Genomic DNA, 16,268 nt, shown 5'->3' with positions numbered 1-16,268 from the left:
CGGGAAGATTTAGCCAAAACCGATTTGTAAGGGGGAAAAATATATAAAAATCGGCATGTACACACATGCACACACCTCTGCCTGCACAAGGCTTCACGGTCATGGTAGTCTTTTCCCTGGCAAACACAAGTTTAAAGTGGGCGTCTTTTCTTGTAAAAGCGAAGTTGCGTAAAGCGAACATTGGAACACCTGTATATGCTCTCAAGATGGACAATTGCATTCTCTTGTAAAAACTGTATAATTTATGTTTAAAATAATTTTTTTTTAAATCATGAATTGCGCTATATGATGCTGCTACAAGTAGTTTTTTTTATTACAGCGGTGCATATGTCAGTGAAATAGAGGGGAAAATCAGTCTCAAACCTAGAACGTTACTGTCCTTTAATTCTCCTCTGAATACCCACTTACATCACCAACATATCAGAATGACCAAAACTGTAAGTGGGTCGAGACATTTCAGATCCCAGTGTCACTTCTGTTCCATTGTCCAGTTCCTCTCCCATGTGCAACTGAAAGTAGCAAATGATGTCTAAGACAGCTCTGAGAGACAATCCAATCTGTTGCATTTCCCCTTTCTATCCTCAGAACCCTACAAACTGAGATTCGCTGTGATCTAGAATCTGCAGTTTGTGATTAACAGACATATGGAAGCCATCTTTGTTTCAGATCAAATTTCAGCAAACTACAAAATTTAAAGTAAAATTATTATCAAAGCACGTCAGCATATCCAACCCCGAGACATTTTTTCTTTCATATTTGCCTGCAAGAAAATTTAAATACGCAATGAATGTAGTGAACGTGAGATGAAGCATCCTTGAAGGGGAGTCCATAGGTTGTAGGAATAGTTCAGAGATGGGGCAAATGAAATTGAGTGAACTTATCCCTCAGACTCGAGAGCTGATGGTTGAAGTGTAATAACTGTTCCTGAACCTGTGAAGTTGAGACCCGAGACTCCTGCACCTTGTTACTGAAGAGAGCATTGCCTGGGTAGTGGGGGTCACTAATGACAAGATGTTGCTTTCCTATGACAACACTGTTTAAACATGCTCAATGGTGGGGAGAGCTTTTCCCATGATGGACTGGGCCATATCCACTACTTTTTGTAGGATATAGAGGAGTCTATGTGTGTCTGTCTGTGCGTTGGTGTTTCAGGGGTAGGATGCAGGGTCCTACCCCTCCCATAGATGCCAAGTTCTTTCAGCAGATTGTCTGAAAATGCAGCACAGGAAGAGGCATTTGAGGTCACAATGTTGAGTCAAATGATAACAGTTAAACCCCATCTTTACTGCCTGTGTATGATCCAAATCCCTCCACTCCCATATACTCGTATGCCTGACAGCCTCTTAAAGGCCACCACAACATCCTGGAAGGTCTGTAGTTTAGTGTAGTTTTTGTACTGTGTCATGTAGCACCATGGTCCTGAAAAACGTTCTCATTTTTACTGTGTACTGTACCAGCAGTTATGGTCGAAATGACAATAAAAGCAACTAGACATGACTTGACCAGGCACCCACAATAGCGGGGGATAAAACTTGCACTTAATTATGGAAATTTTTGGGTCGAGACCCTTCGGCAGGATGCGCGAAATGTTGACAATATTCTTTTCTAGAGATGCTGCCTGGCCTGCTGAATTCCTCCAGCATTTTGTGCGAGTGGCTTGGATTTCCAGCTTCTGCAGTATTTCTCTTGTTTGTCTACCCTATTGATTCCTCTTTAATTTTACTAAAATGATCAAGAAATTGAAAATGATGGGCAGCACAGAGGGGTTAGTGTAACAGGAGTTAGTATGTTCTCCCTGTGACCATATGGATTTCCTCCGGGAGCTCCAATTTCCTCTCACGTTCCACAGAGGTACAGGTTAGTAGGCTACTTGGTAATATGAGGCACAGGCTCATTGGGACGAAAGAGCCTGTTATTGTGCTGCATCTCTAAATAAAAGTAAAATAAAATAAATGAGGCATAGATAATGTGTAGTTTGTTGCTCTAGATTCCAGCAGCTGCAGACTCTTGTGTCTCCACCTTAATCAGGGCGGCTTGCTGGTGAATAATGGACAAGCCAGTTGCTCAAGTGTAGCTTAGCATTCTTTCATCATCAACCACTGAGAAATTACACACCGTTCACCTCACAGATGGTGGGTTAGAGCTCTGTGTCAATAAACGCAAGGCAAGAACCCCCTTCAGTGAGCTGCTGACGTTATGCCCAACAATAGCATCACGCAGCACAGGAGGTGATCGCTTGGTTCTACAGCATCTGTGTTGGTTCTTTGGCAGACAGCCAATCAGTTCCACTGTCCTAGTGCTACACCTCGAGACAACATCTGAAGATCCCAACCAGCTGGGCCACGTCATCTTCTCATGGCGACCACTGGAAAGGAGGTACAGAAGTCCCACACCACCAAGTTCAAGAACAGTTACTTCCTTTCAACCATTTGGTTCTTCAACTAACAGGCAGAACCCTAATCGCCAGCTCTGTACAGCAAAACAATTTTAAATTCTAATTGTTTTCCCTGTAATTTAATTTAAATTTTCGTGTGAATGCTGCTTAACTGAGTACAGTATAAGGGCAGCATGGTAGCACTGCAATTAGTTTAACGCTTCGTAGTGCCACCAGTTGTAGTAAAATTCCCAATCTGCAAGGAGATTTCACATTCTCCCCATGATTGCGTGGGCTTCCTCCCACATTCCTCAGACACCTGGGTTAGTAGGTTGTGGGCGTGCAAAGTTGCTGCAGGAAGCACGGTGACACTTGGAGTTTGTTGGACATTGGCACAAACAACGCGTTTCGCTGTCTGTTTCAATGTATGTGTGACACACAGCTAATCTTTGATGCCTCACGCCTGTAATGCTGCTGCAAGCAAGACCTTCACCGAAGCTATGCATGCATACATGACAGCAAACTCAACTTCAACCTAGTAATTTTGTCTTCAAACATTCACGCCCCACCATCAAGGACATCTTCAAAAGGCAGCATGCATCATTAAGGACCTTCACCATCCAGGACATGCCCTCTTCTCGTTATTGCCATCAGGAAGATGCTACAGGAGCCTGAACAGAACATTTTAGGATCAGCTGCTTCCCCTCTGCCATGACATTTCTGAACCCATCAACTCACTATTTTGTTCTCTTTAGCATTATTTATTTTCATATTTCACATTGCAACATACTAATTCTGCAAAATTTCACGACCAAAGTCAGTGATAATGAACCAGATTCTGATTTGCCCAACTGGCATTTCCATATACAAGGGGCGATTGATAAGTTTGTGGCCTAAGGTAGAAGGAGTCAATTTTAGAAAACCTAGCACATTTATTTTTCAACATTGTCCCCTCCTACATTTACACACTTAGTCCAGCGGTCGTGGTGCATACGGATTTGGGACTCCAGAAAGTGTCCACAGCATGGGGAGATTGATAAGTTTGTGGCCTAAGGTGGAAGGAGATGAGTTATTAACTTCAAACTTTCTGCATAAACACTGAAAGAGTTGACCTGTATGTGTATATAACGAGAGCTGTATAACAATAACAGTTTAATAGGAACTGGAGGGGAATTTTTTTTTAAAGTGGTATTAATGTTAAAAGAGCTGCCATTTGAGGTAGGTAAACAATTAGGACTGGACAGCTAAAGGAATAACAGTTCTTTGCAACATAATGAAAGAAGGAACACTGTTCAGTTTTGAAATGCTTAAAGAGAAACACTTATTAGAAAAACAAGATTTTTATCGGTATTTACAGATGCGACGATATGTTAATAAGACGCTTAAAAATGTAACCAAGGCAAATACATGCTTGATAGAGCTCTTTAGAAAAGCATATAATTCAGATAATGGTGGTAGAATCATTTCAAGCATGTATAAGGGGTTGTCAAATCTTAAAACACATTCGACTTCATACATTAAAACAAAATGGGAGAAGGAAGGAGGGATAATTATATCTGAGGAAGAATGGACAACAATGTGGAGATATCAATAGAAGTGTACCAATTCACAGAAATGGAGGAAGTTTGGATGGAAAAACCTGATGAGATATTTTATTACACCCTCTCAGAAATCCCATTATGATAGTAATCTCCGTTTGCTGGAGAAATTGTGGAAATCAAAATGCAAATCATATTTTTTGGGACTGCCCTGTTATCAAAAACTATTGGAGGGGGATACACAATGCCCTACAAGACATCTTTAAATGTGAAATACCCTTGGAGAGTAAGACCATATATTTTGGATATATACCTCAAGAATGGTTGAAAAGAGATAAATATTTAATGAATATACTGTTGGTGGCTGGTAAAAAGACTCTTACTGGGAAATGGTTATCACAGGAGAGCCCAACTTTAAATACATGGATGGAAATTACAATGGACATTTACAAAATGGAGAAGATAACAGCATCTGTTAACCATCAGCTGGAACAATTTGATTCATACTGGGAAAAATGGTTTAACTACATAATGCCTCATAGGCCTGATTTTATTCTCATAAATCAATGAATCTATTGTAAAAAAAAAGATCACTCCCTACTTGTACATAGTTCTTTCCTTTTGCTGGTTTTTTTCTTTCCATTCTTTTCTATAAGTGTATACCTCAGATAAATACTTTGTGGAGATTTGTGATATATATGATTATATGATATATATGTACAATGTCTGAAATACATCTTGTGGAAATGTTTGTTTGATGAACTTCAATAAAAAAATAAATTATAAATAAAAAGACAGTTGGACAAGGTACATAAGATTGGAAAGATTTAGAATGTTATGGGCTAAACATTAGTAAATGGGACAAGCTTGAATGGGATTCCAGGTCAGCATGGAGCAGTTGGACTGAAGTGTGTTTCCACGTTGTATAACTTTGTCATCACTGTCCTAACACCGATAATCAACACATCTTAGCATTTTAAAGTAACAAGGACTCATCAGTTCAGTTTTCTCCAAGATGGTCTGAAGATCCAAAAAGACACTCCAGGTTAGCAATAAGGCACAAATTAGTACAACCCAATGACCCTCACCAATTTTTACAGGTGCACAATAGAAAGCATCAACTTGGTATGGTACCCACTCTGCCCAGCACTAGAAGTTGCAGACTTGCAAACTTAGCAGTCACTTCTGACTTCCCGCTGCCTTGGGAAAGCAGTCAGCATTATCAAGGACTCCCTCCCATCCTGCACTTTCCTTCTTCTCCATCCCCACTGCTCCTGTCAGATGAAAGATACAAAAGTTCAAAAGCACATATCAATCTCAACTTCTACCCCACTGTTACCAGACACTTGAACAGACCTCACCATTCCCCCTGATATGCCTGCACTACAACTTCTCTGTAGTTGCTTCAATGCATTCTGCATAGTTTTCTTTTTATCATCTCAATAAAATTATGTAGGGCTCAATCTACCAGGAAAGTGTGGTTTTCCACTGTATCTCAGCATGTGACAATAATAAACCAATACTATACATTTCATGCAGGAACCTCAAAACAGTTATTTAACCAACCCTGTCAATGACATCCAAAGATACCACCCCCCCCCCCTCCAAACAGCATCAGAGATCTGAAAGACTTCATATCCAATAAAACCAGAGTTGCTATCTATAAACATATTGCTCCACCCTGTAATATCAACTTCTTTCCCAATAAAACACAATTTCACACCGACAAGGAACCTCACCAATTCAGTGTTCTCCAAGGAAGTCTGAAAACGCAAGAAGCCATTTCAGGTTTGCAAGAAACCATCAAACGCAGATGCAGAATTGAACACCAGCAATTTAGGCCCTTAAAGTCAGAAGTCAAGCCTTCAGTTACTTAAAATAATGTCAATTACCAAATGACAAACAGCCAGCACGAGGTTTTTCTTCACATCCAACTGTTAGCAAAACAAAAAGTGGATGAATTTTCCAAGAGCAATATTTGCATTCTCTTTGCTCTTTCACTCTCTTATGTGAAGCTCAGAGGGACAGTACATCAAACCAGTTCTCTTCCGCCCAACACAAACATCCAACGATCTTTTGCAAAGGAAGTGATACTGAAAACATGAATTACCATTTAAGAGCAGTTGTCCTTTCTGAATGTCCCTTGACACCACTGCGTGGTATGTATCTTCTGTAAATCCAGACATGCACAGCGAGATTCCATCTGCCTCCACTGTTATCTTTGGGAGGGGGGGGGGGGAAAAGGATAAAATGTGATTTTTATATTGGAATTTTCTGATGCAGCTCCCTCTGGTCTAAATCAGAGTTTTACATCAACAAGCAGAAAGGATCCATATCCCATATTGCCTACATAGAAGGACATCAAGGGTCAGAATTGCATCATCCAGTAGGGAAACAGGCCATGCAGTTCAACTGGTCCATACCAACTAAAAAGCCCAAAGCTAGCCCAGTTTGCACATACTCGGCTCATTTCCCTTGGAACCTTTCCTATCTGTGTACCTGTCAAAGTACCTTTTAAATGTTAATATACTTGCCTCAACCACTTCCTTTGGTAGCTCAATCTGTGTATGTCCCAGCCTGTGTAGCGAAGTTGCTCTTCAGGTTCTTATTAAATTTCTCCCTCCTCACCTAAAACATATGCCCTTCTTGATTCTCCAATCAATGTCGGTCCTCTGACCAACATTGGAGGAATTCACTGTAAAATGTTTGGGAAGTATTTTTCTTACTGAAGTTAGAGTGTTGCAATAGTGTTCTTCCTGCCATTCTCTCGTAATATAACTGAACACCTTGCAATCCTATTGCGATAGCTTGAGTCAAGGATGAGTATATTGTCTTAGGTTGCAATGAGACATTGATCTGAAAGGCCCATTTCTGTGCTTTATATCTTCATAACTACTGCATACAAAGTGGCCTCAGTCTATTCTGGCCCACCATTTCCAAACAATTCCCCACTTTTCCTTTTCAAAGATTACCAAAGCATTATACATAATACAACTGAGATTTGCTCTTCCTTTCAGAAGATGTCAACAATTTCTCAAATTTTTCAACTGTCCATCAACAGCATTCAAGACACAAGACATATAGAAAAGGCCCTTCAGCCCATTGAGGCCACATCAATCCCTTTTAATCTCCCTACATATCTGCCATTTTGCCCAGATCCTACCATCACACACACTAACGCAGTTTTACCATGGCCAATTAACCTACCAACATATTCATCTCGTCACAGGGAGAACATGCAAATTCCACACAGACAGCACTGGAGGTCAGAGCTTACCATCATTGACATGGTGAAACAAATTTCATGACACATGTCAGTGATCATAAACCTGGTTCTAAACTTAGGTTTCTGGTGCTGTCAGGCAGTACACCAGTTGGTTGTTGTCCTCAAATGGGACTCTGTGCTATGAGACAATGGCTTAACACAAGCTGCACTACTGTCCCATCCCATTTGCACCAAATACAGTACGGAAGCAAGCACCTTCAAATCACCAAATCCGACTCAACCATCATCACCCATTCACCAATAATCTTTTTAAATCCCATTTTAAAAAATTCTCCCCACATTCCTATTGATTCCTACTGGATTCTACTGAGAGATTTACAGTGGGCCTATTAACCGACGAACTGATAAGAATGCATTAAAACTTTGCGTTGTTTAAACTTCCAGCCAATGTTAAAATTTATCTTAATACACAGAGATATTTATGAAGATTAAAACAATTTAAGGGTGATAAACATGAAGACAACTTTGTCAGTGAATTACAATAGGGGAGGGGTAAGTAAGAGAGTTACAGGCTAGGACAGAATAATTTAAAAAGTGCAAGAGTAGCTCTCACAGCCCAATATATTCAGACTCAGAATTATTACCACTGACATGTAAAATTTATTGCTTTGCCGCATTCTTGTTATTTGAGTACTCATCAGCCACAAAATTCCTGGAGTTTTGGTTTCCGAATGGACTACGAACACATCTTATTATTACTCTTGCAATAACATACGTCAGTGATAAGAAAATTGATTGTGTAGAAAAGATTCACAAGGATGTTCCTGGGACTGGGCTCCTGATCATAAGGAGGAATGGATAGGCTGGAACTTAGGAGTCTGAGGAGTGACCTAGTATAAATCCTGAGGGTTACTGTTCAGGTGGGTGGCCACACTACTTTACCCAGGTTGGAGAACAAAGAACAATGATTCAAGGTGAGAGCAGAAAGATTTATTGGGCAATTGATAGGCAAGCTATTTTGTAGACAGTATTGAGTACATGAAACAAGCTGTCAGAGGAAGCTAGTCAGGTATAATTCCAACGTTTAAAAGATTTTGACAGGTACACGGATAGGAAAGGTCTAGGAGATGTGGGCCAAAAACAGGGGAATCAGACCAAAAACTCAGTCAGCATGGACCAGAGGGGCTGAAGGGCCAAATTTACTGCTGTAATATTCAAACTCAAGCCAAGTCTGTCTCATGCAATCTGCGTTAAATAACAAACTTAACAATTTTTAAATCTTCCAAATGCTGGAAAATAGAAACAGAAAGTGCTGGGAATGCACCCAATTCTGATTAAAGGTATTCAGCTTGAAACCTTAACCGGTTTCTTTTCTCACAGATGCTGCCTGACCGCTGAACATCTTCAGCATGCTGTGTGAATGACACAGGTTCATGGTAAGTGGGGAGAAATCCAGAGGGTACCTTCTTCACACAGAGTGGCGAACCGAGAGAGAATCACGGACAGCATTTTAAAATGTGCCGTTTAAAACCTGAATTGCTTGAGGACCAGGGATAAGTGTTGGGCAATAGGATTATTACAGTTCCCCTGCCACACAATTTGGTGGCAAACTCGACTGCTTTACAATGCTTTATTAAAAGAAAACTATTTGAAAAATTAGTTACAATTGGTGTGGGTGCTGTTAGATTAAGTGGGGGGGGGGGGGGTGACTGAATTGCTATATTTTAAATGCACCTTGCCAAACCCTGGATCAATGGTAATTTAATCCTTGACAGCAAACTTTAACCTATTAATCCCTGGTATAATTTATGCACACCCAACCAAACATTTAAAGACGGCTATCCCTCATAAACATACTGAAAATATTAAAACATAGACACAACAACCTCCATGTGCAATGTATTATCAAAACAAAAACCTGATATCAAATGCGAATGCCGGCGTTCTATAAACTCGTTCTTAAATTTTCCTTCCAAACTCCACTTCAGGTTTCTAGAGGTCAGTCGTAGAATGAACGTTACGCATTAATGAGAGCAAAGTTCTAGTATTTTTCATCCGAACTCCGCCCTCCGCTGTTATTTTGTTGCATTTTAAAACAGTCCCTATTGTACTGGTCCTTATCCAAACGCAATGCAAAAAAATAGAGCCATAAAGACTGTTGTAATTTAAATCGACCTAAATGTGCAGCTAACGGGAAAGCCATTCGCAGATGCAATCCTTTTCCCCTCGCTCTTCATTGTTTTCTAAAACTGCTTCTTGCTAACATGCTAAGAACCAAGGGAGCGGGCCGCAGTAGGGACAGGGTACAAATTGCCAAAAATGTATATTCTAGACGCCTTCAGGGTCACCTGCTGGAAAATGAGACTGCACTGCATTAGAAGGTTTAATGCAGCGAAAAGCCAGCGCCGAGGTTTAAGCAAGGTGCTGGCAATCAGGGACGATGCAGGGCCGTAAATCCGTTCACACTGCGCCGTCTCTCAATGTGCAAAGTGTTCCCCCTCCCCTCAAAAAAAACGAAAGACTGTGAGGTCTTTATGCAGTCTAGCCTTTCCGTTTCACGGAACATTGTGCATTTTTCGGAAACTTTAAGTGAGTCCTCTCCTTTATACAATAGATGTGCAAATCTTGAGATTTATAAATCTTTATAATCCCAAGATTTGCAAAAAGCGAACTGTAAATCGTGAGACTCTACACGCAGAAGGTACCCCGGGAATATAAGGGCGCGGGAGATGAGTCCTTTTAATCACTCTGGAAACAAAACACGGCTGTTGTCTCTGCACACTCCCCCCCCCCCCAACAGTGTCCCAAGACCCTGTTTCTACTCTTTACGGGGGCAGAAAGTCTTCCCGTCTCACTCTCTCGGTCAGTGCAGTTAAACCCTCCGCCCAACTCAGTGATTGTCCCCGTCTCTGTCTCAGTATCTTGGTAACTTGTCTCCCTCACCTCCTGGGGGAATGTCCCACCCTCACTTTGTCTCTCCGCTCTTCGTCCAATCCTTCGTTCCTTATCCATCCCATCCTTCGTCCCTTCCCAATCCCCTCTCCATCTCTCCTTTCTTTCCTCTGCACCCATCTTCCTCTCCCCATTCACCCTTATCCTCTCACCCCTTCCCTCCCTCTCCACCTTTTCTCCTACTCTCCGTCTATCGTTCCCTCGCCCCTTCCCTTCCTCTCCCCATCCAGACCTCGCCACCCTCCCCCTCTCCCAAGCCACCATCCTTCTTTATCTCTCTCTCCCCCCTCCCGCCTCCTTGGCTCCAGACGCCCCGCTCCGAGGCACCTGCGCCGGGGAAGGTGCTACTTACCCACAGTACAGCCGCCAGCAGCACCGCCGCTTCTGTGCGAACCATGGCCGCGGGGCGGCTCCGCTCCACTCGGGCCTCTTCTCTCCCTCTGACCCGGCCTCGAACTCCTGGGCTCCGGGGGTTACCCCCCACCCCCTGTGGCTGTCCGGCCCTGACCCGCCGCCCGCGAGGCGGAGAGAGGAAAAGAGAAAGCGGAGAGGGAGTGATGTAGAGAGCGATGCTGATACGGAGACAGAATGGAGCCCGGCGGCGAATACAAAGTATCAGTGGGATCTGACTGGATACAAAGTGCCACTTGGCTCCGGCTGGATACAAAGTAACGGCGCTCCGGCTCCCAGCGGCTCTCACTCAATGAGTGCCCAAGCCCCGCTCAGCAGCGGCGCAAGAGGCGGAGCTACGCCCCTCCCACTAATTCCACGCACCTCCCACACATTCCCATCCCATTCCTGCCCCTATCACGCCCCACCCCAATTAAGTAATGTGGACTCTTACCTGCTGCTACCTCGCCCTCCCTCCACATTCCCACCTGCCTACCCTCTTTCATTGTTTCCGTTCTCGCCCCTAACCACCCTCCATCCCTTGCCACTCCCACCACATCGCACCCCTTAACTAGTAACTCCTCCCCTATTCTTCCACCGCCACCCAGGTACCCAGCCAAATCCCCCTTTCAGTCTCTGATCATCCTTTCCATCCTGTCCTCCCCGTCCAACCTCACCCTTCACTATTCCCTCCCCTACTTCCATCCTCTTACCCTTTCTCCCAAGCCCTCACCATCCCACACCCTCTGATGTCGGCCACTCCACCTTCACCCTTTCTGTTCCTCTGTTCCCCCTCTCCTTCCACTGCGCAAAATCAAATCCATACCTCCCACCTTGTCCCTCGCTCACCCTCCTTCCCACCTCTTCCTCTGTTCCTCCCCCTCCCCCTCCTTCCCATATGGGGGAAGGAGGAGTTAGAGGGGTCGGAGTGAGTTGGGATTGGGGTGGAAGAGAGTGGGATTGGGGTTGGAGAAAGGGTGAATGAGGGATCAGAGTAGGAGAGAGTCAGATTAAGGTCGGAGAAAGGGAGAGTGTGGGATAGGGGTTGGAGGGAGGGAGACCGTGAGATTGGGGTGGGAGAGAGTCACATTGAGGTTGGAGAGAAAGAGCGTGGGATTGGTGTCAGAGGGAGGGAGGGAGGGAGGGTGGGACTGGGTGGGGGAGAGGTAGGGGAGGATATAACAGTGAGTTAGGGAGAAGAGGCAAGTACAGAGGATTCCTTCCTTACCTCTCCCCCACCTAATCCCACTCTCTCCCACCCCAATCCCACTCTCTCCCACCCCAATCCCACTCTCTCTCACCCCAAACCCACTCTCTCTCACCCCAAACCCACCCTCTCTCACCCCAATCCCACTCTCTCTCACCCCAATCCCACCCTCTCCCACCCTCTCTCACCGCAAACCCACCCTCTCCCACCCCAATCCCACTCTCCAATCCTTCTGCTGCCTTTGCCCCAACCCCACTGCCTGCCTCCTCCCTGTCCCTCTCCTCACACATCATTATTATCTATCCTCGTACCAATAGTCTGTCCCTTCCTCACCCACATACTTTTGCCCTCCCTTTCCCTCCATTTCTTCCCCTTTCCTACCCCCATCTATTCTTCTCTAATCCATTCCCCCTTTTCCTCAGTTTTTGCAACCATCCCTTACTATCCAACTATCCTCTAACTCCATTCCAGTCCCACTGTCTTCCTTGACCACCCCTCCCCAACTTTCCCTTCCATCCTCCTTCCTATTCTCAGCTCATCTCAAGCTGTCTCCTCCTCTCCCCTCAATTATCTCCCTCCCTGCAATCTTACCTTCGTATTGCTCCTCCTTAATAATTCTATCCCATCTCCTTCCTTCCCATCTACTGCCCTCCCACACCCTACCTTCCTTGCCCTCCAGTACCTCCTCTACCCTCCTCACATCCACCTCCTCACTCCCCCTCCTCTGACAATCCTATCTTTTCCCTTTGTTTCATCTTGTCCGCAACCATTTCACCTACCTCCCCTCTGGTGCACTATCTCTTCTCCCAGCCCTCTCCTTCTGCGTTCTCCCACTCCCTTCATCCTCATTTTCCTCTGCCTTCCCTCATTTTCCTTTACTCCTTCCTCCTGCCCTCTTCTCCCCTCAACCCCTCTTTCCAAATCCTCCTCCCTCTTCATTTCCATCACCAATATACTTCCCATTTCAACCCTCCTCAGCCTCCTGCTTCCTCTCCCACCTCCATGCCTTGTCTCCTCCCCGTTCCAAAGTCAGTGAGTCATACATAACACCAACAGCCCCAACCATTTCACCCTGACCAAGCTCATCTAAACTCTGTTTGGCCCATGTCACTCGAAACCTTTTCTATCCATGTACCTTTCCAACTGTTTTTAAATGTTGATGTGGTACATGCCTTAACTACTTCCTCTGGCAGCTCATTCCATACACCCACCACCCTCTTTGAGAAGGAATTGTCCCTCAGGTCTCCTTTAAGTTCTGCTCCACCCCCCCCCCCCACACCTTAAAGGGATAGATTCACACAGCAGATAAATAAACCATTCAGCCCATTCTTGCTATGCCTCACCCATCTGTGCTAATGCTATTTGCTGGCATTTGTTCCGAAGCCTTCTCTGCCTCATGCAGATACTGCTCAGATCAAAGTTCAAAATAAATTTATTATCAAAGTATGAATGGTACATATATGTTACCATATACTACTCTGAGATTCACTTTCTTGCAGGCAGTTACAGGACAAATCAATGCAGTAAATTTTACGAAAAACTGCATAAACAGGCAAAGACTGATGAACTTTGAACTTTAAACTTTGAACAACCAATGTACAAGGCAGACAAACTGTACATAAGATCAGAAGATACAGAAGCAGTTAGGGCATTTGGCCCATCGAGTCTGCAAACCTTTCAATCATGGCTGATTGATTTACTTTCCCAGCCCTTCTTCTGCCTTCTCCCCATAAAATAATACTGAGATCATGAGTTGTAAAGAATCCTTCAGAGTGAGTCTGTAGGTTGTGGAGTCATTTCAGAGTAGTAGTGATTGAAGTTATCCATGCCGGTTCAGGAGGTTGATGGTTGCAGGGTACAAGCCATTTCTGCAGCTGGTGGTGTGGGTCCTAAGGCTTCAGAGCCTCCACACTGTCTGTATCTTTTTCCATTACTGGGCATTGGTGTGTCCATCTCAGGCTGTGAGGTAAACAGTTATTATACTCCACTGTGTATCTATCAAAGATTTTAGTGACATGCTGAATTTATACAAACTTCCAAGAAAGCAGAGGTGCTGTCATGCCTTCTTTATGAGACACTTACATGCTGGTCCCAGGACAGATCCTCTGATATGATAATGCCAAAGGATTTAAAGCTCCTGACCGTCTCCATCTGTGATCCTCTAATGAGGACTGGCTCATGGAGCTCTGGGTTTTTCCACCTGTAGTCAATAATCAGCTCTAGAGGTATCCAGATGTTGACTGCCTCCACCATCTTCAAAGGCATTATATTTTAAATGTTCTTGAAGTGAAAGTTTTCTTCCTGATATCCTCTCTAAACCTCTTACCTTAAACATGTGCTCACTGGTCTTCTTTCTTCTCTTACCCCCCCCCCCCTTCCTCTCTTGTCCCTTTCCCTGCCTATCCCCCTCCTCATTTTTGCTGTCCTCTCCCTCCCTTTGCATTCCCATCTTTCCCTCTTCCCTGTCCCCCCTCAGCCTTTCTACCTTTCTCCCTTCAGTAGGGTGTGTCTCTGAGTGAGCCTAGTACCGGTTAGTGTTGTTCGAGCACGCACTGACTCCATGGGCTCAAGGTTCTCACAGTTTATCAGGACGTGAGCAGAGACTGCAAGGTGAAGATCAAATGGACTGCAACACAGAGGCCCATTCAGGAACGTGGTGCTCGAGGGCTCAGTACAGTTAGGAGGGTGGAGGATGGTGGGTATGTGCCAGAGGAAGTGATAGAGACGGGTACACTAACAATATTTAAGAGACATTGGGCAGATACATGAGAAGGAAAGGGTTAGAGATATAAGGGCCAAACGCAGACCAATGTGACGAGACCATATGATCATAAGGCATAGGAGCAGAATTAGGCTTCTTGAGCCATTGAGTCTGATCTGCCATTCAATCGTGGCTGATTTACTTTCCCTCCCAATCAATTCTCCTGCCTTCTCCCCATAGTCTTTGATATCCTTACTAATCAGTAATCTATCATCCTCTGCTTTAAATATACCCAAGGACTTGGCCTCCACAGCTGTCAATGACAGTGAATTCCACGCATTCACCACACTCTGGCTAAAGAAATTCCTCCTCACCTCTGTTCTAAAGGGACTTCCTTCTATCCTGAGGCTATGCCCTCTCGTCCCAGACTGTCCCACTATTGTAAGCATTCAATATTGAGGCCTTTCAATATTTGATAGGTTTCAATGAGATCCACCCACTCCCACTCATTGTTCTAAGCTCCAGCAACAGGCCCAAAGCCATCAAGTGCTCCTCAGCTATTAATTCTTTCATTCCCAGGATCATTCTCACAGACTTTCTCCGGATCCTCTCCAATGCTAGCACATCCTTTCTTAGATTTTGTGCCCAAAATATCCAATGCCGGCTCAGGTATACAGAAGACACCAGACAGGAGAGCAGGGTTTCGACCTGAAATGTCAGCAATTCCTTTCCCACCTGAGATGCTGCTCAACCCACTGAGTTCCTCCAGCAGATTGTTTGTAGAACAAGTAGGCAACTTGGTCAGCATGAATGAGTTGGCCGAAGGGCCTTTTCCATGCTGTATGACTCTATGCCTATGATACTCTGCAAATCCAATTGCAGAAGGCTGTATTGCTCCCAGGGCTGGAGAGGAACTTGGAGTGAGAGGGGAAGGGTCCATTTTGGAACCAATTAAAAATGTTAATTAAAAATTAAAAAGGATTGTGTGCAGCCAGGGTTCAACGTAAGGGCACCATGCTAGAGTAGAGGTAAGTTAAAGTCTGTCCCGAGCCATATAGGCTCATCAGGCCGGTGCTTATTTCCGGTTTCCGTGGCGTGAAGCGACTGAAAGTACGAGACTCTCCCCCGGATGCCAGTCTGCTGGTACCCCCAGCATTTTTGCTGGTACCCATTTTCAGCTGGGTGGACTAGAGCAATGTGTGGCTAAGTGCCTTGCTCAAGGACACACACGCTACCCTTGCTGGGGCTCGAACTTCCGACCTTCAGATCGTTAGTCCAACACCTTAACCACTTGGCCACGTGCCACTGCGTAGAGGTTAGTCCATTGCTATTACTGTTCAGGGCACCGGAGTTCGGAGTTCAATCCCAGCATCCTCTGTAAGGTGTCTCTGTATGTCCTCCCCGTGGTATGTATGGGTTTCCTCCATGTCCTCCAGTTTCCTTCCATGGTCCAAAGACCTACTGTAAATTGTCCCATGATTAGGTTAGGGTCTCAACTGTTTCCTGTGGCAGAGAATTCCACAGATTCACCACTCTCTGTGTGAAGAAGTTTTTCCTCATCTCGGTCCTAAAAGGCTTCCCCTTTATCCTTAAACTGTGACCCCTCGTTCTGGACTTACCCAACATTGGAAACAATCTTCCTGCATCTAGCCTGTCCAATCCCTTTAGAATTTTATACATTTCAATAAGATCCCCCTTCAGTCTTCTAAATTCCAGTGAGTATAAGCCTAGTCAATCCAGTCTTTCTTTGTATGAAAGTCCTGCCATCCCAGGAATCAATCTGGTGAACCTTCTCTGTACTCCCTCTATGGCAAGAATGTCTTTCCTCAGATTAGTGGACCAAAACTGCACACAATATTCTAGGTGTGGTCTCACCAAGG

General features: G+C 44.5%; 1 protein-coding gene across 1 annotated transcript in view; it reads right to left on the bottom strand.

Annotated features, from left to right (window-relative positions):
- Positions 1 to 10,816, bottom strand: part of LOC132398186 (cadherin-2-like) — a 196,122-nt gene extending 185,306 nt beyond the window's left edge. Inside the window, exons 1-2 of the mRNA XM_059977274.1 lie at positions 10,443 to 10,816; positions 6,023 to 6,131 (exon numbers count right to left, since the gene is read on the bottom strand). Coding sequence (XP_059833257.1) covers positions 6,023 to 6,131; positions 10,443 to 10,487 — 154 coding nt within the window. The 5' untranslated portion in view covers positions 10,488 to 10,816. The remainder of the gene's footprint in view (positions 1 to 6,022; positions 6,132 to 10,442) is intronic.
- Positions 10,817 to 16,268: the final 5,452 nt, after the last annotated feature.

The sequence above is a fragment of the Hypanus sabinus genome, chromosome 1 (genome assembly GCF_030144855.1).
Source record: "Hypanus sabinus isolate sHypSab1 chromosome 1, sHypSab1.hap1, whole genome shotgun sequence".
In the NCBI taxonomy this organism is placed as follows: domain Eukaryota; kingdom Metazoa; phylum Chordata; class Chondrichthyes; order Myliobatiformes; family Dasyatidae; genus Hypanus; species Hypanus sabinus.
Note: the sequence above shows the minus strand (reverse complement) of the source record. Positions and strands in the feature narration are given on the sequence as shown.